General features: G+C 43.3%; 1 protein-coding gene across 3 annotated transcripts in view; it reads right to left on the bottom strand.

Annotated features, from left to right (window-relative positions):
- Positions 1-261: 261 nt before the first annotated feature.
- Positions 262-21,805, bottom strand: part of mab21l3 (mab-21-like 3) — a 41,139-nt gene continuing 19,595 nt past the window's right edge. For 2 of the 3 annotated variants that reach the window (XM_055644678.1, XM_055644676.1), the window contains 5 exons: positions 20,798-20,869; positions 17,707-17,998; positions 8,703-8,884; positions 4,018-4,212; positions 262-933 (listed from right to left, as the gene is read on the bottom strand). In XM_055644678.1, the coding sequence (XP_055500653.1) occupies positions 700-933; positions 4,018-4,212; positions 8,703-8,884; positions 17,707-17,998; positions 20,798-20,869 (975 nt within the window). In that variant the 3' untranslated portion in view covers positions 262-699. The remainder of the gene's footprint in view (positions 934-4,017; positions 4,213-8,702; positions 8,885-17,706; positions 17,999-20,797; positions 20,870-21,805) is intronic. The other variant, XM_055644677.1, reaches the window with a different exon arrangement.

Genomic DNA, 21,805 nt, shown 5'->3' with positions numbered 1-21,805 from the left:
CCAAGTCTGTTTGTTCCCTCCACAAGAATCCGCTGACTTCCTTCAGCACTTTGTTTTTGCCCAATACCACTGGTACATTTTTATAATCAAGGAAGAATCCAAGTCTTTGGGCTAAACAATAAGTTTTGCTGAATAGAAATATTTATTATGGAATGAGGTGCAGAATGTGTCTTTAATTCGATTTACATTATATATTTCATGATCTAAATGGCAAATGGTGGCTCCTGGAAAAGAACAATTCATTAAACACTAAACAATGGCTGCAAGTAATACTTTTATTTTTAAAGAGCATCACACAGTAAGAGCAAATATAAAAATCGTAATCTGAAATGACTGGTTATTCTTCAAAGAACAATAGTTCAGAGCAAAGAATCATTATAAGCAGAGACATTTAAATCTTTTGGCACTTTACAGAACAAAGTGAGCGGCAATGTAAATGAATAAACGCATAACAGGAACCTTTAAGCTTCTCTCTCAAATATTAATGAAGGTACAGATCTTCATCAAATATAGGAAAAGATTTTGCCCAAGTATTTGTACAATAACTTTGTATTTGGCTAAAATCTACTAGCACGCTTGTCCCAGTATTAAAAATAATGAAATTATAAGATTGGTAAAACGTTGGGGTTTTAAAACATTTTAACAGTTAGTGCAGTGGAACCTATCACTTGTTTGACGCTATCCAAAACGCTATTGGATTCAATGGACGAACACGCTGGGGTTCATTAAGAAGTTATTAATTTTCTGAGATGTTATATCTAGTTCATTTGTGTTAGCGTATTTAAGCAGGTTGTAGCTCTTTACAAAGTAATGGCGGAGGTATCTTTGCAGCACACATTTCTGAAGTTTCTTCACCAACCGCAGAAAACTTTTCTGGAACCTTTTCCAATCCTTAGGGCGTGGATATTTCTCACAGGTCCAAAATAGTAGCGTCTGCAAAGAGAAAAGTAGTTGGTTGTCACTTCTTCATTTACTGGCGTTGCCGACCTACATTTAGGCCTCTGAACGGTCCTTCCATAAGCGAGAGTACTGTCCAATTCACCTCTACCCCATTGCCAATATTAGACTTTGTCTCTGGAACTGATGCGCTACATTAGTGAGAACTATTTTCTGCACTCTGTATCTTCTCTTGTCCACCTTTGGGTTTAGTTTTTCGTTTAGTTTAGTTTAGAGAGACAGAGTGGATACAGATACAGAATGACCCTTCAGCCCAGGGAGTCTGCAGCAATCAACGATCACCCATTCAAGTTAGGTCTATGTTATCCCAGTTTTGCATCCTACACATTGCAACCAATTAAACTACAAACCTGCATGTCTTTGGAATGAGGAAGGTCTGGAGTAAACCCACACGGTCATAGGGAGAATGTACAAACTTCGTACAGATAGCACCCAAGGTCTGGATTGAAATCAGGTCTCCGGCGCTGTGAGGCAGTGGCTCTACCAGCTGTGCCACCCCTAAACAAAACTATCTATTGTACTTGAGTTTGACTTGATTGTATTATTGGTTTTCACTTTACCTTGATACACATGACAGTAAACCAATGGCCAAATGCTATATTCAGCCTTTCCAATCCAAATCTCTGAGCAGTAAAATATTTGACTGAACATTGATTATTTTTGTGCAATAGACGGCTACATTGGCAATAATTGTAGTTAATTAATACATAGCTAGTAATATAGGATGCACAGCAGCAATGGTAAAGTATATTTAATGCAATTTAATTAACTGGGGATGCATTTCTGGGCTATCGTCTCATCTCACACTAAAACAATCATACTGGGGTAGAACAGCCAGGGGCAGCATCAAAGGGCAGAGAAACAGTGTCAATGTTTTAGGTCAAGGAGAAATTTGTCTCTGGGCACCAATACTAAATGAGTCACAGGGAGGCCTGACAGCCACACATTCAATTTACTGGGTCGAATCATGCTGGCATGCAGCTCCCGTTATAGCAGTAAGCCGCAACTTAGATGAACCCATTGTGGTTCTGGACTGAGATATGCTGAGTGACAGACGCAAGTCAATCCACTCCCCATGGGGGAATGCAGAGACCCCACTGGTTTCAAAGCCAATTTCTGGCCTAATAAGTTAGCCAGAGAGAGGCAAGCAGGGCAAATTTTGTTAATTACTTTTCAACATTTACCCCTGTTTTCAATTTGTATTTATTTCTCAGCTCGGTGCATTTATATTTAATTTTGATTAAAAAAAAAAAAAATTCAGAAAATTTGCAACATTCTTAATTTATACAAAACTGAATCTCAAAAATACTTTCGAACTATTACAGATCCTCAACAGTTTATACAGGTGATGAGACTCCATCATTGGCCTCACAATTCACATAAATTCTCCATTTTTTGCAGCCTTTTTGTCTCCTTTTCAACTCTGCCGTTTGTCCACCTATCTGCTAATCAACCCGCAGGTAGACGCAAAATGGTGGAGTAACTCAGGCAGCATCTCTGGAGAGAAGGAATGGGTGACGTTTCGGGGGCGAGACGATCAACCCCCTCACATGTATCCACCTATCACTTGAATGGTTTTGGCCCGCCCACATCTCTCTTCCCTCCAACCTGAAGAAGGGTCCCAACCTGAAGCGTTACTTGTCCATGTTCTCCACAGATGCTGCCTGACCCGCTGAGTTACTCCAGCACATTTTTGTTTTTTGCTCAAGAATCCAGCATCTGCAGTTCTTCCCGTCTACCCCTGACCTTGCTTCCTATTAGCTGCTTACAGCGGCAGAGCTCAAGACTACTGGAGCGTACAAGTCTGCCTGCGACTTACTTGAGAATGAGTGGAAAATGATGCTTGACTGACAGCCACTGTACAGGTTAGTGAGTACAGTGTGTAAAAGGAACTTGTTTGTCTCTTATTCACGTATTTCTCCTGCTTTCTCCTGCCCCTCCTGTTTTGCAGCTTCCTTTCCCATTTCCCTGCAATCAGTCTGAAGAAAGGTCCAGATCCGAAACGTCACCTATCCTTGTTCTCCGCAGATGCTGCCTGACCCCCCTGAGTTACTCCAGCGTCTTTCTTTAGTTTGCCTTGTGTTTTATTCTCCCAATGAGGTAGAACAACCTACAAGGATCTTAAAAGGCAGATTGAGGTTAAAACTTTGGTCACAAGTAGATTATCAGCACAAAGGAAAGATAATGACTCACAAAACCAAATGTCACTGGCAAATGCAAGAAGGTAATCCTGACCATAGACAGTCATGAACAAAGTATGAAGGAGATATTCAGTCTTCCACTTGAGGGCACCAAATGTCGTGTTGGAATATTGAATGGTAAAAGTTGAAATAATTCATGGCAGTGGTAAAACATAGAACAGTACAGCACAGGAACAGGTCCTTCAGCCTACAATGTCCGTGTCGAACATGAGCCAAGTTAAACTAATCTCCTCTGGTTGCATGTGATCCATATGCCCCCGTATCCATGTGCATATCGTAAACGCCACTATTGTGTCTGCCTCCACCACCACTCGTGATGATGATATAAATTGGTCAATAATTCTTATAAACATGACCCATCAATAGGGATCTACCATCTACTAGTAATAGAAAAGATCAAGTGTTGGAGTAGCTCAGCAGGACCCTTTGAATTACTCCAGCACTTTGTGTCTTTATTTTTGTAAACCAGCATCTGCAGCTCCTTGTGACTCTAGTAGCTATTAATATTATGGTTAAGCTAAGACACTAGTGTGTAGATGGGGCATCTTAGTCGGCGTGGGCAAGTTGGACCAATTCAATGATTCAATTATACTTTATTGTCACATGTACAGTAAAATGCTTTGTTTTGCATACGACCCGGTAATATCAGACAGCAGACCTCACCCAGGCAGTACACAAGTGTGTCGGCACCTTTCTGGCACCGACAACGTTACAAAAGTTCACCAAACAGTCCTATGGGCCCGTTTCCGTGCTTTATGACTCTACTGCTCCCCATTTTGCTCTAAATCCACGTGTGAGAATAAGACAGAGGCTGTTGAAGACATGCACATTGAATAACTGGAAGCTGCTTCCAGATTACCTGGAGATGATAGGAAGTGATGACGGGTTTATTTCCAGGACACCAGTGGTCTTCCTTCAGCTTTCGTATGACTTGTAAACACTTTAGACGGCAGCCACCATCTTCATCCATATCCTCCAATAGCTCCTGCTCCGCACGGGTGAACGAGAGCTGCCAGTGGTAGTTTGATCGTGCCAATAAATTGAATCCAAAAGACTGCCAGAACAGAAAGTAATGGGGATTGAGTTAATACAGATAATACAGTCCGTGGAACTGTCTGGCACGCAGATATTAACAATTCCTTCCACTCTTTGGCAAAAAATAAGCAGTTGCATAACAAACAAGGGAGGCACGGTGGTACAGCAGTACTGTTGTTGCCTTAGTGTGCCAGAGACCCAGGTTTGATCCTGACTAAGGGTGCTTGTCTGTACAAAGTTTGTACGTTCTCCCCGTGACCTGCGTGTGTTTTCTCCGGTGCTCCGGTTCCTCCCACACTCCAATGTACAGGTTTGTAGATTAATTGGCTTCGGGAAAATTGTAAATTGTCCCTAGTACGTGTATGGGATAGTGTTAATGTGTGGGGATCGCTGGTTGACGTGGACTCGGTGGCGGAACGGTCTGTTGCTATGCTGCATCTCTAAAACTAAATGTCTTATAGACTCATACAGGACAGAAATAGGCCCTTCGACCCAACTTATCCATGCTGACCAACATGGGGGAACTGGTGGGGGGGGGGGGGGGGGGGGGGTAAAAAAAGGGGGAGCCGGAGTGCTTTGTATTTTTGTCAGTGCCGTAGGTGGTTGCTATTTGTATACATTATGTATGCAAGCAAACAATCTCACTGTGCCTGGTCACATGCGACAATAAAGTATTTCTATTCCTATGTTCAATCTAAGGTAGTCCCATTTAACAAAGTTTGGCCCATCTCTCTAAACCTTCCCCAACCCAAAACGTCACCTGTCCATGTTCTTCAGAGATGCTGCTTGATCCGCTGAATCACTCCGGCACTTTGTGTCTTTTTTTGTAAACCAGAATCTGCAGTTCCTTGTGTCGTCTCTCTAAACCTTTCCTGTCCGTCTACCTGTCCAAGTGTCTTAAAAGACACATTATCAAAAATGTGCGCCTAGGCCGGGTGAAGCGGCCGATCTCAACCTTATCGGGAATTCTGCAGCCAATTGGTGGGTCGAATTTGCCTCTTGAGGCCGGGGTTCTGGAACTCTATCCCAGCCGGCAGATCCGCTCCCACAGCCGACTTCCGAGGCTGACCTTGCAGGCCAGTACCTCTGCCCCCCCCCTCCCATCCAACTCCTCTCGGAGGCCGTGACCTCTGTTGGTCCGGCAAAACAGATAGGCTCTTGAAACAATGGTGCTGGAAAATCAGTGGTGGACCTGTACATAGTGTTTCCTGGCATTATCAGCGTGACTTGTAATCTTTTTTAATCACTTATTCACACTTGAAAAAATACTTATTCTCTCTCTCTCTCTCCTACCTCAGCACTAACAGCATGCTAATATCACGGAGTCATACAGCTATACAGGTCGTTCGGCCCAAATCATTCATGCCGACCAAGAGGAGAGATTTTGGAAACTAGGAGGGCTGCTCTCCATCCTTTAGGCTAGCCTGCGAGTATAGAATTATACGGCCCAGAAACAAGCTCTTTAGCTCCATGATCATGATGGTCATGATGTCCTAGGTAAACTGGTCGCATGTGTCTGCAATTACATCACTTATTTTTGTTGACTTGCTAACTAAATAACTGCAATATTATTAAAGACTCATAACCTCCTAAAATCACCGACAATTGTCCCTTCCCTACCAACTCAACTGGAATGTAGAAATAAGGAACTGCATGTGCTAATGTACTACAATAATGACACAAATTGTTGGAGTAACTCAGTGGGTCAGGCAGCATCACTAGAGAACATGGATAGGTGACATTTCGAGTCGGGACCCTTCTTCAGACTGACATTTTGGGTGGGACCTTTCTCATCCCAAGTGCAATTTGGATGGTGCACTGAAGTTAGGAACCACAAACCTACGGCATATATATTAGTTTAGTTTAGTTTATTATTGTCACATGTACTGTGGTTCAGCAAAAAACTTTCCGTTGATGCTATCCAGTCAAAGAAAAGACTACACGTGATTACCATCAAGCCATTTTTATAACATTTAGCAAGGTATAAAGTCTGGTAAAAAATAGTTCATATGCCTCCATTGAGGTAGATGGGAGGACAGGACCACACTGGAGCTGGTGAGAGGATGGTTCAGTTGCCTGATAACAGCTGGGAAGAAATTGACCCGGAATCTGGAGGTGTGTGTTTACAGATTTATGCACCTCTTGCCAGATGGGAGATGGGTGACGACGGAACACCCCGAGTTAAATGTAATCAATATTTGCCTTTCTGATCCCTAGATAGATGTATCTTGCCTTCTGATCTTTCCTGGGTTCTATGTACCCTTTAGCTCCGAGACATCTTTTGTACATAATACCTTACCTCCCGGAGTGCAGATGGTCAGGATCGATATGAATTGTAAAGCAAGGCATGGGAGGAGCTTCATAGATTGGGGTGAGCTGGAGAAAGAGGAAAAAGTAACTGGAAGGGGGAGAAGGCCGTGAAAGATTTGGGAGAAGGGAGAAGAGGATTGGAAGGAACGGGATAAGTGGAAAGGGAGAAGGAGAGAAAGTGGTGAAAGGAGAGAAAGTGGTGAAAGGAGAGAAAGTGGAGAAAGGAGAGAAAGTGGAGAAAGGATTCAGAGGGAAGACTAAAAGGATGGCTCGATTGTATTCAAAATTTGTGTTATGCAATTGGATAGCACACATACAACAGCCGTTACTGTAACTGGGTACATGTGACAATAATAAAATAATCAAGACCAAATGAAGAAAGACTGGATAGACTCGGCTTGTACTCGCTAGAATTTAGAAGATTGAGGGGGGATCTTATAGAAACTTACAAAATTCTTAAGGGGTTGGACAGGCTTAATGCAGGAAGATTGTTCCCGATGTTGGGGAAGTCCAGAACAAGGGGTCACAGTTTAAGGATAAGGGGGAAATCTTTTAGGACCGAGATGAGGAAAACATTTTTCACAGAGAGTGGTGAATCTCTGGAATTCTCTGCCACAGAAGGTAGTTGAGGCCAGTACATTGGCTATATTTAAGAGGGAGTTAGATGTGGCTAAAGGGCTAAAGGGATCAGGGGGTATGGAGAGGCAGGTACAGGATACTGAGTTGGATGATCAGCCATGAGCATATTGAATGGCGGTGCAGGCTCGAACCTACTCCTGCACCTATTTTCCATGTTTTTAAAATGGAAAAGATAAAAGGGGTCACACCCACCAGCATCAACTAAGCATCAATTTTAGACAGTTGGTCATTCCCAGTCCAGTCTACTCTGCAAAGTCCTCCTCCTTTATACATGGACACTGCTATCCAGATTGAGAAAGGTGAGCCGTCGAACAAAATCACGATAAAGTCAAAATCACATATTACAGATATTGTCCCAGACTCCTCCAACACATTCCTTTGGTATATTCTGCCCCACTTGCAAGACATGACCCTCATTCCAATAACAATAGTAATTCATAATCCAACATAATAATTATTTAAGATAGACACAAAATGTTGGAGTAACTCAGTGGGTCAGGCAGCATCTGTGGAGAAAAAGCATAGATGACATTTCAGATCAGGACCCTATTTCAGACCTACACCTGGTCTTTATATCTTCCTATACCTGGTCCCTTCCTAACGTAGGAATATTTCACTACAAATATCCCTCCCCCCTCCTGCTTTACCCTTGTCTTTGTTTAGGTTCCCCCTCTCATGAACCTTTGCATCAACACCTCTCCTGATTACTAATGATAGGCCACAGATGTAACCTTATCAGAGAACTCACACAGCTTGTTCTTTACAAAACAATATCTTCCACCTTCCCAAAAGCACCATAAACCCAACATCACAAACATATACTATTAAAAATGCCTTTAGGTTCATAAGATCGTAACACATTGGAGCAGAATTAGGCCATTCGATCATGGCCGATCTATTTTCCCTCTCAACCCCATTCTCCTGCTGTAACCTTTGTTGCCCTTTATAATCAAAATTCTCCACTTTAAATCAATCTCTGCTTTTAAAATACCCAATGACTTGTCCTCCACAGCCGTCTGTAGCAATGAAGTCCACAGATTCACCACTCTCTGGCTAAAGAAATTCCTCCTCATCTCCATTCTAAAGATGTCCTTTTATATCTGAGGCTGTGCCTTCAGGTCCTAGACTCTCCCACTACTGGAAACATCTTCTCCACATCCACTCTAAGCTTTTTAAATTTAGTTTGGAGAAACAAGGCCTTTGGTCCACCAAGTCCACGCTGACCAGCGATCACCCTGTGCACTAGCCCGATCCTACAAACTAGGGACAATTTACAATTTACGGAAGGGAGATAAACCCACAAACCCTTTAAGTTTTCAGGATATGGGAGGAAACGGAGCACCCGGAGTAAATCCATGCAGTAACAGAGAGAACGTACAAACTCCGTATAGACAGCACCCAAAGTCAGGATGGAACCTGGGCCTTTGGCGCTGTTAGGCCGCAACTCTAACGCTGAGCAACCGTGCCACCCACTTTCTTGATTATGTAACTCGTACTCAATTTACCATTTAACTTTTCATCATCGTATTATTATTGAACGTTGCTTTTGGTGTTTCATACCTTAACAGTGCGAGCCTTTTCTTTTGATGGCCATCGTTTCAGGAATCGCGGCCAGCGTGCCTTTTTCGGCCAGTGGTTGGTGATTTCGATGGCTGGTACCAGTTCCGCTTCCACATGTTGTTCTGTGGTTTCCACAGCAAGTCGAATGGTGGGGCCGACACACTCCAGGACATTGACTTTTCCTGTGGGCCAGAACAGAAATGTTCTTGTGTAGGAAGGAACTGCAGATGTCGGTTCATATCGACGATAGAAACAAAATGCTGGAGTAACTCAGCGGGTCAGGCAGCATCTCTGGAGAACATGGATAGGTGACGTTTCGGGTCAGGACTCTTCGTCAGACTGAAAGATAGAGGTGGAGGGGGGGACTGGAGGCGAGGAAAGGCCAGAACAAATCAGGGCCAGCAACAGAGGACTCAGGAAGGGTGGAGTTCATAATGGGCCATTGTTGGCTGGGAATGTGTGCTAATGACAAGGATACAAGGATGCGAGCAGTGGAACTAATAGGGCGACTAGGGTGGGGGAGCAGGAAGAGAGTGGGGGAAAGAATGCAGGAGTACATTGAAATTAGAAAAATCAACGTTAACACTGCTGGGCTGTAAACTGTGCAAGCGAAATATGAGGTGCTGCTCCTCCAATTTTCTTAACAGTTAAGTAGGCTAATGTTTAGTGAGAAGACGCAATGTGTTGGAGTAACACAGGCAGGCAGCATCTTTGGAGAACACTGATAAGGTGATGTTTCGGGTCGAGACCACCCACAGTGGAGTGAAGGAGATTGTAGTGGAGGAGAGGGGGGGGGGGTGGGGGGTGGTTGACAGATAAGGGAGAAGATGGAAGAGAGGAGGGGTTAGACAAAGCCTGGCGGGTGATAGGTTGATGAAACAAACTGCAGATGCTGGATTTTTACCAAAGATAGACACAAAGCGCCGGTGTAACTCAGCAGTCTGGAGAAGGGTCCTGACCCGAAACATCACCCATCCTTATTTCTCCAGAGATACTGCCTGTCCCACTGAGTTACTCCAGTACTTTGTGTCTAGATTAGGTAGAATAGGTTGATATAGGTGAGGAGTGATCTTTGATAGGCAGATAGTTGGACAATAGTCAGAGAAGAAAAGACAGAAGGTGTGAGACAACAGGATTGAAGGTTGTGAATTGTGAAGCTAGAGGAAAGAAATATACAGAATCATCTTTTTGTTTGCACTTGGCACAAGAGATAGGGATGTATACATTATTATTTCAAGGTGGTTTAAACTAATCAGAACATTAATCTGTCAGGTGCAAAACCAAAAGTGCTAGAGGAACTCAGCCGGTCAGGCAGCATCTGCGCAGGGAGTGAATGGACAACGTTTTGGGTTGGGACCCATCTTCAGCCTGATGGAAGAGAGGTGGGGCCAGGACAAAGCCTGGCAAGTGATAGGTGGATACAGGTGAGAGAGGTATTGAATGGCAGATGGCTGGACAACTGTTAGAGATGAAAATAAGACAAAAATGTGTTTAGATGAGGAGAGGAGTAATTTAAAACCAGGAAGGAATGCAGGTGGAAGGGCATGATGGGGGGAAAGAGGGGTGCACACCAGAGTGGTGGTGGGGAGGGGGGGGGGAGATAGAACCTGCCCCAAGTACCCAAAACTGGCACTTTAAAAGCATTCGCTATAGCATTCAACATGCACATCAGAACACCACTCTCCCATGCTCTTGAATTAAACAAGCCACTCGAACACAGTGCCACATTAATAATTATTTTCACCTGCAGACAGCTAGAGAGCCTACCTTTCCTTTTCATCCCAGACAAAAGTTTTACAGGTGTAAATGTGCCAAAACAGTTGTGTCTGTGCAAATGATAGACACAAAATGTTGGTGTAACTCAGCATGTCTGGCAGCAACTCTGGAGAAAATGGATAAGCGACATTTTGGGTCGTGACCCTTCTTCCGACTACGCAGCTATGCAATTTTCCTCGTTGTGCAAGCTGATGAAATTAAAAATAACAGGACCATTGAGCCCAATCCAAAATAGCTCATATTTAGCAAAACTGGGATTTTTACAATGCGAAACAACACAGCTTAATCTATCTTCAGCTTAATTTAAGTAGGAAGGAACTGCAGTTCCTGATTTATAATGGTAAATAGACACAAAGTGCTGGAGCAACTCAGCGGGTCTGCCAGCATCTCTGGAGAAAAGGAACAGGTGACGTTTCAAGTCAGATCCCTTCTTCAGACGGCACATTTTCTTGTTCCTTTTCTGCAGAGATGCTGCCTGACCTGCTGAGTTGCTCTAGCACTTTGTGCGCATCTTCAGCGTAATTTACATCAGTTACAATTTGCCTCTGATCGCTACTCGCTCAGTAGCGGTGATGATATTAAACATAAGTGTATGATGCTGACAAGAAACTAATCCAGCGCAACATTTATGTATTATCAAAGTTCTCACCACAGGTGACTAATAGAGATCTGCGAGTTGCCAAACAGTCTGGCCCCCCCATGCATAGACGCACAGGCGGAATGAATTTCCATCTGTCATTCTGTAATTGGCAGCATTTCCATTGGAAGTTCCTTCTGGAGATGCTCGCTGGTGTGCTCACGGCAACGTTGCCAGGCTATTACTCAAACAAAAAGGCTTGAAACACAAGACGGCTGAAAATAAACTTTTATTTCCTGTAATCAAAAACATATAGGAGCAGAATTAGGCCATTCGGCCCATCACGTCTGCTCCACCATTCAATCATGGCCGATTTATTTTCCCCTCTCAAACCCATTCTCCTGCCTTCTCCCCGTAAACTTTAACACACTCACTAATCAAGAACCTATCAATCTCTGCTTTAAAAATACTCATTAACTTGGCCTCCATAGCTACCTGTGACAATGAATTCCACAGATTCATCGCCCTTGGCTAAAGAAACTCCTCATTTCCATTCTAAGGATACGTCCTTTTATTCTGAGGCTGTGCCCTCGGGTCCTAGACGCTCCCACTCCTGGAAACAACAATGAAAAACTGAAGTTGTTTTTTGGTCCCATTAATGTATATCTAGTATCTGAAGAAGATTTCTTGTTTTGGACCCGTCCTTTCCAAAGCTCAGCTTTACCTTTACCTAGTTAACGCAGTTGTCATAGCAACTAAACGCACCAAAGTGGGCACAGGCTTCACTCAGTCATTTCACTTTCAGTTGTTCTAATCAGAAACAATATATCAAGTGGACTGAATGGGGAACAGATCAGAACTAACCAACGACAAGTAAAATTCAGTCTATTATCAAAAATGATATCAGGGTGTGGAGAAAGTTATTGGGAAACATAGGCACTACTGTACCATACCAAAGTAAAACCCTGAACTTGCAGACTGCTGTTTAGCAGCATTTTCCCAGCTGCATTGAGGGTGGCACAGTGGCATAGTGGTAGAGCTGCAGCCTTTATGCCCCTGTCCCACTTAAGAAACCTGAACGGAAACCTCTGGAGACTTTGTGCCCCACCCAAGGTTTCCGTGCGGTTCCCGGAGGTTGCAGGTGGTTGCCGGAGGTTGCAGGTAGTGGAAGCAGGTAGGGAGACTGACAAAAACCTCCGGGAGCCGCACGGAAACCTTGGGTGGGGCGCAAAGTCTCCAGAAGTTTCCGTTCAGGTTTCCTAAGTGGGACAGGGGCATTATACAGCGCCAGAGACCCAGGCTCTTGCCTGACTACGGGTGCGGTCTGTACAGAGTTTGTACGTTCTCCCTGTGACCACGTGGGTTTTCCACGGGAGCCCCGGTTTCCGCCCACATCACAAAGATGTGTAGGTTTATAGACCAATTAGTTTCTGTAAATTGCAGAACTGTAGGATGCGAGAGCGGGATAACATAGAACTAGTGAATGGGTGATGGATGGTCAGAGCAGACTTGGTGGGCCGAAGGGCCTGTTTCCACGCTGTATCTCTAAACTAAACTAAACATTCAATATTTTAGGTTGTAACCCTTCTTCAGACTGAAAGAGGGTCCTGACCTGAAATATGATCTGTCCATTCCCTCAACAGATGCTGTCTGACCTGATGAGTTTCCTCCAGCACTTTTTAAAATTTAAGATTTATACCTGTTCAGAGATCATGTTTAAGACAGAACATATGTAAAATTTAAAAAAAAAGACACAAAGGCTGGAAATAACTGGAATAACAGTGGTAGCTGTATAGAATGAGCTTCCAGTGAAGGTGGTGGAGGCAAGTTCGTTTTTATCATTTAAAAATAAATTGGATAGTTATATGGATGGGAAGGGAATGGAGGGTTATGGTCTGAGCGCAGGTATATGGGACTAGGGGAGATTATGTGTTCGGCACGGACTAGAAGGGTCGAGATGGCCTGTTTCCGTGCTGTAATTGTTATATGGTTATATGGTTATAACTCAGCGGGCCAGGCAGCATCTCTGGAGAACATGGATAGGTGATGTTTCAGTTCAAGACCCTTCATCATAAATGTTCTCCAGGGATGCTGCCAGACCCGCTGAGTTACTCCAGCACTTTGTGTCCTTTTTTTTCTTGTTTCTATTGTACACACAGATTTTGCCCTGATGCTGTAATTGGCAGCAGCCAAGACAACATGTAGTCTTATGTAAGACGTTGCTGAGGCTGTATTTAGAATATTGTGTTCATTTGTGGGCACCATGTTATAGCAAACATATAAGTTAGAAAGGGTACTGAGAATATTTACAAGGATGTTGCCAGGACTTGAGGGTCTGACCAACAGGGAGAGGTTGAGCAGGCTCGGACTCTGTTCCCTGGAGCGCAGGAGGATGAGGGGTGATAAAATTGTGAGAGGAATAGATCGAATGGTCACACAGAGTCTCTTGCCCAGAGTAGGGGAATTGAGAACCAGAGGGCATAGGTTTGAGGTGAATGTGGAAAGATTTTATAGGAATCTGAGGGGTAACACAAAGGCTGGTGGGTGTATGGAACGAGCTGCCGGAGGAGGTCGTTGAGGCAGGGACTATTGCAATGTTTAAGAAACAATTAGATGGTACATAGATAGGATTGGTGTCGAAGGATATGGGCCGAATGCAGGCAAGTAGGACTAGTATAGCTGGAACATATTGGTCGGTTTGGGCAAGTTGAGCTGAAGGGCCTGTTTCCACGCTGTATCACTCTATGACTGAGATTTAGTTAACAGAGGGCACTACTGCAATTTATACTTTGTCACAGTAATTTCAGTGTTCACTGAATGCTACTTTAGTACAAAGTACACATTAATCTGTTCCACATACTGACTTCTCCTGCCAATTCCTTCTTAAGGTCATGGCACACTAAGGGCAGTAAAACACAAGCGATCACAAAGATCGATAGGAAGATTTCCCAAACAACCAACTACATTTGTAGAACATGGTGCAATTTACAATTAATGGAAAGTATTGATGGAACCACATGTACAAATGGATGATTGAAGGTATATAAATAATTTTAAACCACTCAGGATTATGCATTCATGCCAGTAAAGTGGAGGTAATTGATCACCCATTATAGAACTATATATTGTAACGTGGCAGCCATTATGCTATAATGAAGAACAATCCTCAATCTGTTTCAATAAATTCATCCTACATAACTCTTTACTAACACATAAATTGGGGCGCAAGTATCAGGGTACACAACATTTAAGAATACCAGCCTTTGCTCCACTACAGTACATGCTGTCTCCACTTTTTCATATTATTTACTGTATTTGCATAAACTTTCCCATGTTGAACATGGCTACTTGAATGCTCTGACAAATTACAGTAACATTTAACATTTAAAAAATCCTCAGCTCACATTGCGATCACATATATTAATTTATTTCCCAGTTAACTGATGATATCTTTGATACTGAACATACATTACCTGCAGAGCATTCCTTTAATTACAGCCTACCATTAAATTACTTCATTAAAAGCCCAACGGTACATAATTGACTTGTGCATACACTGGTCACCACCTCATTGTTAAAGCATTTATACAACATTGTTCATGACCTCTGGTGATCCTGTAGCATGCTACAGCCAATGCTCTGCTTAGTATCATAGAGAAACACAGCACGGAAACAGGCCCCTCGGCCCAACTCGTCCATGCCAACCAATATCCCTAACCGAGCAAATGCTACTTGCCTACGCCTGACCCAATCCCTCCAAACCTTTGTAGACACAAGGAACTGCAGATGCTGGAATCTTGAGTGCTGGAGGAACTCAGCAGGTCAGGTAGCGTCTGTGGAGGGAAATGACGCGACGTTTCAGGTTGGGACCTTTCTTCAGACTGCTCCTTCTTCAGTCTGATGAATGGTCCCTGACAGGTCTGCTGGACATTAGTCATTGAGGCAGGTCACTTGCTCTTCTTAGGCACTGGTACGATAGATGCCAACCAGGTGGGAAGGTTCAGACCGCAGAAGTGATATGTTGAAAATGTCCTTGAATATTCCAGCTAGTTGGTCAGCACAGGTCTTTAGTACTTGGCTAGATAGCTGCAGCATGATGTCCCAACTCCTGAACTCAATACCATGACCAATGAAAGTAAGTGTGCCAAATACCTTCTTCACCTCTCTGCCCACCTGTGTCAGCATGTTCCTGGAACCATGTACCTGAATCTCTTGTTCACTCTGTTCTACAACGTTCCCCAGGGCTCTACCATTTCCTGGGAGCTTTTAAAGAAATGATATGGGATCCAGAACATCTACGCAAGAGTGCCACTTGTGTCATTGAGAGATACAGCACAAAACTAGGCCATTCAACCACGCCAACCATTAAACACTTATGGAGTTGGTAGCCCTTTAGTGGTCTTTGAACAACGGTTTACCCAAAAGACAATACTTCCAGCTAGAGCAGACAATATTATATTGTAGCAATATGGTAAAGATTTCTGGATAGAGGAACATCAAGCCATGTATAACAGATGTAAGGAACAGATAGACACAAAATGCTAGAGTAACTCAGTAGGACAGGCAGCATCTCTGGAGAGAAGGAATGGGTGATGTTTCGGGTCGAGCCCCTTCTTCAGAATGTTTATACATGTCCAGGCTGTCATACATGTATGTGTCTCCAACACGTGCAAGGAGCAGCACAGGGTCAGTAGTGCAAAGGGGGCTCCCGTCACTGGACATTAAGTGAAATCATGTTAATAATTAACGCAGAGAAAGAAAATATAAGAGATCTGCCTATTACTCACTCCTGAATTCTGACTATGTTTTAAATGTATCGCTAGCCTCAAACTGTGCACATTTACATTCAGAGTTTACTTCTGAACGAAATACTTTAAGGCCATTTGAAAAAAAAATACACAAATGCTAGACAGTTTTTTGTTTTTAAAAAACTATTTGTTCATACGTCTCCTTCCTCTGAGAGGGCAAGCATTCAAATCAGGCCCTTAAATCAGGAAGGTGGGTCTATTTCCTCACCATCCAGTCTGGGTAATCGCTAACCTTCTTAGCACCAGCTTTCTCAGGGAATCTCAAGGTCTACATACACATACGTGTCTCCAACACGTGTAAAAGGATGTCAGGGCAGGGTTGTCCAATATTTCTGTAAAACCTGTTTAAAATAACATTTAAAAATTGACATAAAGTGATGTTTCAAGTCGGGACCTATCGTCAGACTTCTGCCTAAAGTGCAGACCATGCTAATGTTAAATTACATTTGATGGACCCATTAAGTGTTTGCAATTCCTCGTCATAGAGTCATACAGCATGGAAACAGACCCTTCGGCCCAACTTGCCCACATCGACCAACATGCCCATCTACATAAGTCCCACCTGCCTGTGTTTGGCCTATGTCCCTCTAAACCTATCCTATCCATGTACCTGTCCAAATGTTTCTTAAACGTTGTGATAGTACCTGCCACATCTATCTCCTCCAGCAGCTCATTCCCGACACCCAACACCCTTTGTGTAAAAAAGTTACCCCTCAGGTTCCTATTAAATGTTTCTCTCCTCACCTTAAACTTATGTCCTCTGCTACTTGATTCCCCTACTCTAGGCAAGATACTGCGTTTACCCGATCTATTCCTCTCCAGATTTTGTACACCTCTATAAGTTCACCCCTCATCCTCCTGTGCTCCAAGGAATACAGTCCTAGCCTACTCAACCTCTCCCTACAGATCAGGCCCTCGAGTCCTGGCAACATCCTCATAAATCTTCTCTGCATCCTTTCCAGCTGGACATCATGTGTCCCCACTTTGAAATTGTGATTAGTACCAGAGTTGGCACTGCGTACCACACTGAAAGATAAGATGAAGTTACCAACTAGGACACAAGATCCATGTATTTCAGGGCACGTTCAAATTAAATTGCAGCAGGTAAAAAAAATGCACCTCATCCCATTTCAAAAACTTTCCTAACTAATTTTGACTAAAGAAAAGTTAGCGATGAATAGCAAAGATCACATAAATGACAGGTCACCCACACAATGTCAAAGAACAATGACTGTCTGAACATTCGATGATCCATTAGCATTTCAGTGAAGTCTGCCAACAAAACCATTGAAACTTCATTTTAGCAACTTTCTTCACTGTGAAATGTCCTGGGACTCAGTGTGGTATGTGGCTGCAACAGCATCTCAGCTAAGCGAGCTTCATTTGCAAGTGGACCCAATGGGGATCATTTGAATTTAGACACAATCAAACCATTTGTTGAGTATCATTCATCTCAAGAATGCCTGCGTTACAGAGTCAATGTGTAAGCAAATGATAATAGTAGGCGGCACGGTGGCTCAGCGGTAAAGTAGTTGCCTTTGCAGTGCCAGAGACCCGGCCTCGATTCTGACTACGGGTGCTGTCTGTACAGAGTTTATACGTTCTCCCGTGACTTGCTTGGGTTTTCTCCGGGTACTCCGGTTTCAACCCACACTCCAAAGACGTACAGGTTTGTAGGCTAATTGGCTTGTTAAAATTGTAAATTGTCCCTAGTGTGTAGGATAATTTAAGTGTGTGGCAATTGCTGGTCGGCACGGTCTCGGTGGGCCAAAGAGCCTATGTCCGTGCTGCATCACTAAACTAAATACTAAACTAAATTAAATAATATAGATAGATTGCCTACCTTGAAATTTCGAAGACTGGATTGTGTTCTCAAGCAAGGCTTTGAAGATGCCAATGACCTTTGAGGGGACAATGTCACCTTCAATAGTGACATCTGGTTGATGCCATTCTGGAGAACTCTTCAGGAACTGATCCACCTCCAGCCACTGGTGCAGCTTCTCGGGCTCTCGGACCGGCAAGATCAGCTTGGAGCCGCTCAGCGTATAATAACGCCATTGCCGCACCCTCCGTTCCATGTAGGCTGCCAGACCTCTCACCGGGACCATGATGACGAGCTGAGATGGTGACTGAACCTAAGAGAGAGCAGGACACCACTTGGAAACTACGATATCCCTCCAACGTTTCAATCCACATGGACATTTGAAATACTAACACAGGGATTTGTTGTTGGGGTACGACCAATGATTCAATCAATGATTCAATTATATTTTATTGTCACATGTATCTAGGTACAGTGAAATGCTTTGTTTTGCATGCATCCTAGTAAAAATCATATAGCAGACCTCACATAAGCAGTACACAAGTGCCGCCACTTTTAGCACTGACAAAGTTACAAAAATTCACCAAACAGTCCCATCTACTGCCTACCCACCACACGTGGCAGTAGGCCAGTACTACAAACTATTCCTTAAATAATACTTTGATTTTAGCAGAAATGCTTTTGTAAAGACCATGTCCAATTAGATCATCAATGACTAAAAGTCAACTGATCAATACAGTCCAAAACAAGGAACTGTAGATGTTAGTTAATACACAAAGTACTGGAGTAACTGAGCAGGTCAGGCAGCATCCCTGAAAAACATGGATAGGTGACGTTCTGTGTCGGGACCCTCCTTCGGAACAGCCCAACCCGACATATCATCTATCCATGTTCTCCAGAAATGCTGCCTGACCTGCTCAGTTACTCCATCACTTTATGTCTGAAATAATACCAGGATTAAAACAGAAATGTTTTAGTAAAGACTATACCCAATTTGATCATCAATGACTAGAAGTCATCTGACCTAAATAGTTTGAAGTGAGTCTGGGTTTGCTCTCTATATCACTGATATTGGGTCAGTAGTCATTAATAATCAATAGTTAGCTTGTTTGAGAGAGTAAGCCAGTGGAGTGTTAAGTAGGAGATCAGTACATGGAGATAGTTTTAAAATAAATTACTATCTGTAAATTAACAATATTCTCCCTGCACATGTAAATAGAATTTCAATTTGCATTCACCCTTTCACCAATCACTGAGTCTTTACTGAGTGTCACTACCTCCAGATATCACACCTAAGTAGCCATTATTCGTTGACTCAGGTGTGACAATCAACCATGTTGAACACCACTTGTAGTTAGGTCCTGATTGACAGGATTGACTTTAGACTAGAGATACAGCGCGGAAACAGGCCCTTTAGCCCACCGAGCCCGTGCCGAACAGCAATCACCCTATGCGCAAGCGCTATCCTACATACAAGGGACTATTTTACAACTTACCGAAGCCAATTAGCCTACAAACCTGCACATCTTTGGAGTGTGGGAGGAAACCGGGGCACCCGGTGAAAATCCACACGGTCACAGGGAGAAAGTACAAACTCCCTACAGACTTCACCCGAAGTCGGGATCGAACTCGGGTCTCTGGCACTGTGAGGCAGCAACTCTACTGCTGCGCCACTGTGCCGCTCTGAGGACTTGTTAAGAATAAAGGGCCTGTCCCACTTGGGCGTTATTTGTGCATCATTTACGCTACATCATTTACGCGTCACGACGCACGACATGACATCATTTACGCGTCACGCTCGCATGGCGTGCATTACACACGCATGACGTGTGGTGAGGCGTGGTGGTGTAGGCAGTCACGCGCGGTCGCGCGCGGCGCCCCAGGGTTTTGTGATTCACAAAATCTTCGTGTGCCACCTGCATGACGTGCAAATGACGCCCAAGTGGGACAGGCCCTTAAGTCTTGTGTAGCATTCTTCCAAAACGTGTTTAAATCTAATGAGGGTTGGTAAAGCCAACTTTCAGTTGTAGATGCTTATCTATATTGATAGAACCCAGCTGATCGAATTAGGTCTGGTGAACAGACAAATTTGTATTGGGAAAAATACCATTATTATGCAACAATTATTTTGTACCCCACTTCCTTTGAATGTAGACCCTTCTCTACAATGAGCCCTGCACGGGATGGTTTCAGTGAGACTGAGTACAAGGAGCCGTGTGTTGTGGAGTTTCCACAGTGCTGACAATGTAAGTTTGGTTTTATTCACAGTCTGTTCGGACGTTGTTCTTATCTCGCTTTGTTCTTGTTGCTAAGCATTTATTTTATGTACGTCAGATGTGTTCAATTTTGCTGCCAAATTATTTTTGCTGTCACACCCCTGTTCTAATCCCTCTATTGTTGGCATGGACTGTCATCAAACATATTGAAAAGCTCTATTAAAATTAGCATTTTGGCTGCTAAACTTGATGTCATGAGTACTGGGAAATGCTCACTTCAATCTCTGTGAATCTAATGTCAAACCATGCAGAAACACAATGGGGGGGAAAGAAAAACCAGCAGAACATTGTGAATAAATAATTGTTTTCTATCATCACTGTTATCTTTGAAATTGGTTTTGTTACCTGAAAATATCTAAGGGGTTTTGGAAACAGCACCAGATCAGCCAAAATAAGTAATATTGTCACAAATGGTAGGATATGCATTGTTAACACGGACACAAGGAATTGCAGATGCTGGTTTACAAAAAAAATACACAAAGTGCTGGAGTAAATCAGCTGGTCAGGCAACATTTCTAGAGGACGTGGATATGTGACGTTTCGGGTCTGAAGAACGTTCCCAACCCGAAACGTCACCTATCTACGTTCTTCAGAGGTGCTGCCTGAATCGCTGAGTTACTCAGGCACACTTGGTGGGTTTTTTTTAAACATAGTTGGACAATATGGACGTGGAAAAAGTCTTGAAATATGGATAAAACAAGGGAGAGATGGTATTATCTAGAGACGGCAGGAGGTGGAAATATTCCAGGGCATCACATAATGGATTGGAGTTGAGAGAGTGGGAAAGTGTTGGGATGAGAGGGTAGAGCTATGGGAAGCAATCACCAGAGACGTACCTGGATGGAGGCATTCTGTACTCGTTTCCCTGACAGAATAGCTGACCATTTAGCAACTACAGCCAGCTGGTCCTAGCAAAACAAATGAATCATAATGTTTAGAGAAAGAAAAGTCGACATAAACCATGCATTCAAAAGAAAAGAAAATCAGAGAATTCAGAACAGCAATAGTAGTATTAATTCAGAGAAAAATTATATGTGTTGGGAGAAAATCAGTGAGACTGAGAACATGGAATTTTTCTTCACATGTACGAAGTAAAACAATACAACTTAATACACGGAACAATGTATCTCTCATAGTTATGTAAAATGTACAAAAATACGTGCACAAATGTACATATAACTCCTTCTTCAAATCTTTGTACAATATACCTTCAATTCAACATTGCCCAATTCACTTTATCCAATTGTTATTCATTTTTAATTCAAATAATTGGATGGTATTTGAATTTAAAAAAGAGCAAACTAAAACAGGAGATCAGAAGGGCAAAAAGGGGCCAGGAGATAGCTCTGGTGGGTAGCATAAAAGACAATCCCAAAAGGTTTTTTAAATACATAAGGGGGAAAAGGGTAACTAGAGAGAGAGTGGGACCTGTCAGGAATAAAAGCGGTCACCTCTGTGTGGAGCCACAGGAGATGGGCAAGGTCCTCAATGAGAATTTCTCCTCTGTATTTACCGAGGAGAAAGACAGTCGGGCGGAGGAAATTGGAGCAGTCACTGGAAGTGTCTTGAGAGCAGTCAGGGTTAGCGTCGAGGAAGTACTGAAGGTACGGGTTTGAAGGTAGACAAATCTCCAGGGCCTGATCAGATATATCCAAGGACATTGCGGGAAACTAGAGAGGAAATTGCGGGAGCCCTGATTGAAAGTTACGAGTTGTCCTTAAATACAGGAGAGGTGCTGGACGATTGGAGGGTGGCAAATGTTGTGCCTCGTTTCAAGAAGGGCTGCTGGGAAAATGCTGGGAACTATAGGCCGGTGAGCTTAACATCTGTAGTTGGTAAGTTAC

The sequence above is a fragment of the Leucoraja erinacea genome, chromosome 13 (assembly GCF_028641065.1).
Source record: "Leucoraja erinacea ecotype New England chromosome 13, Leri_hhj_1, whole genome shotgun sequence".
NCBI classification, from domain to species: domain Eukaryota; kingdom Metazoa; phylum Chordata; class Chondrichthyes; order Rajiformes; family Rajidae; genus Leucoraja; species Leucoraja erinaceus.
This window is presented reverse-complemented; position numbering and strand designations above follow the sequence as displayed.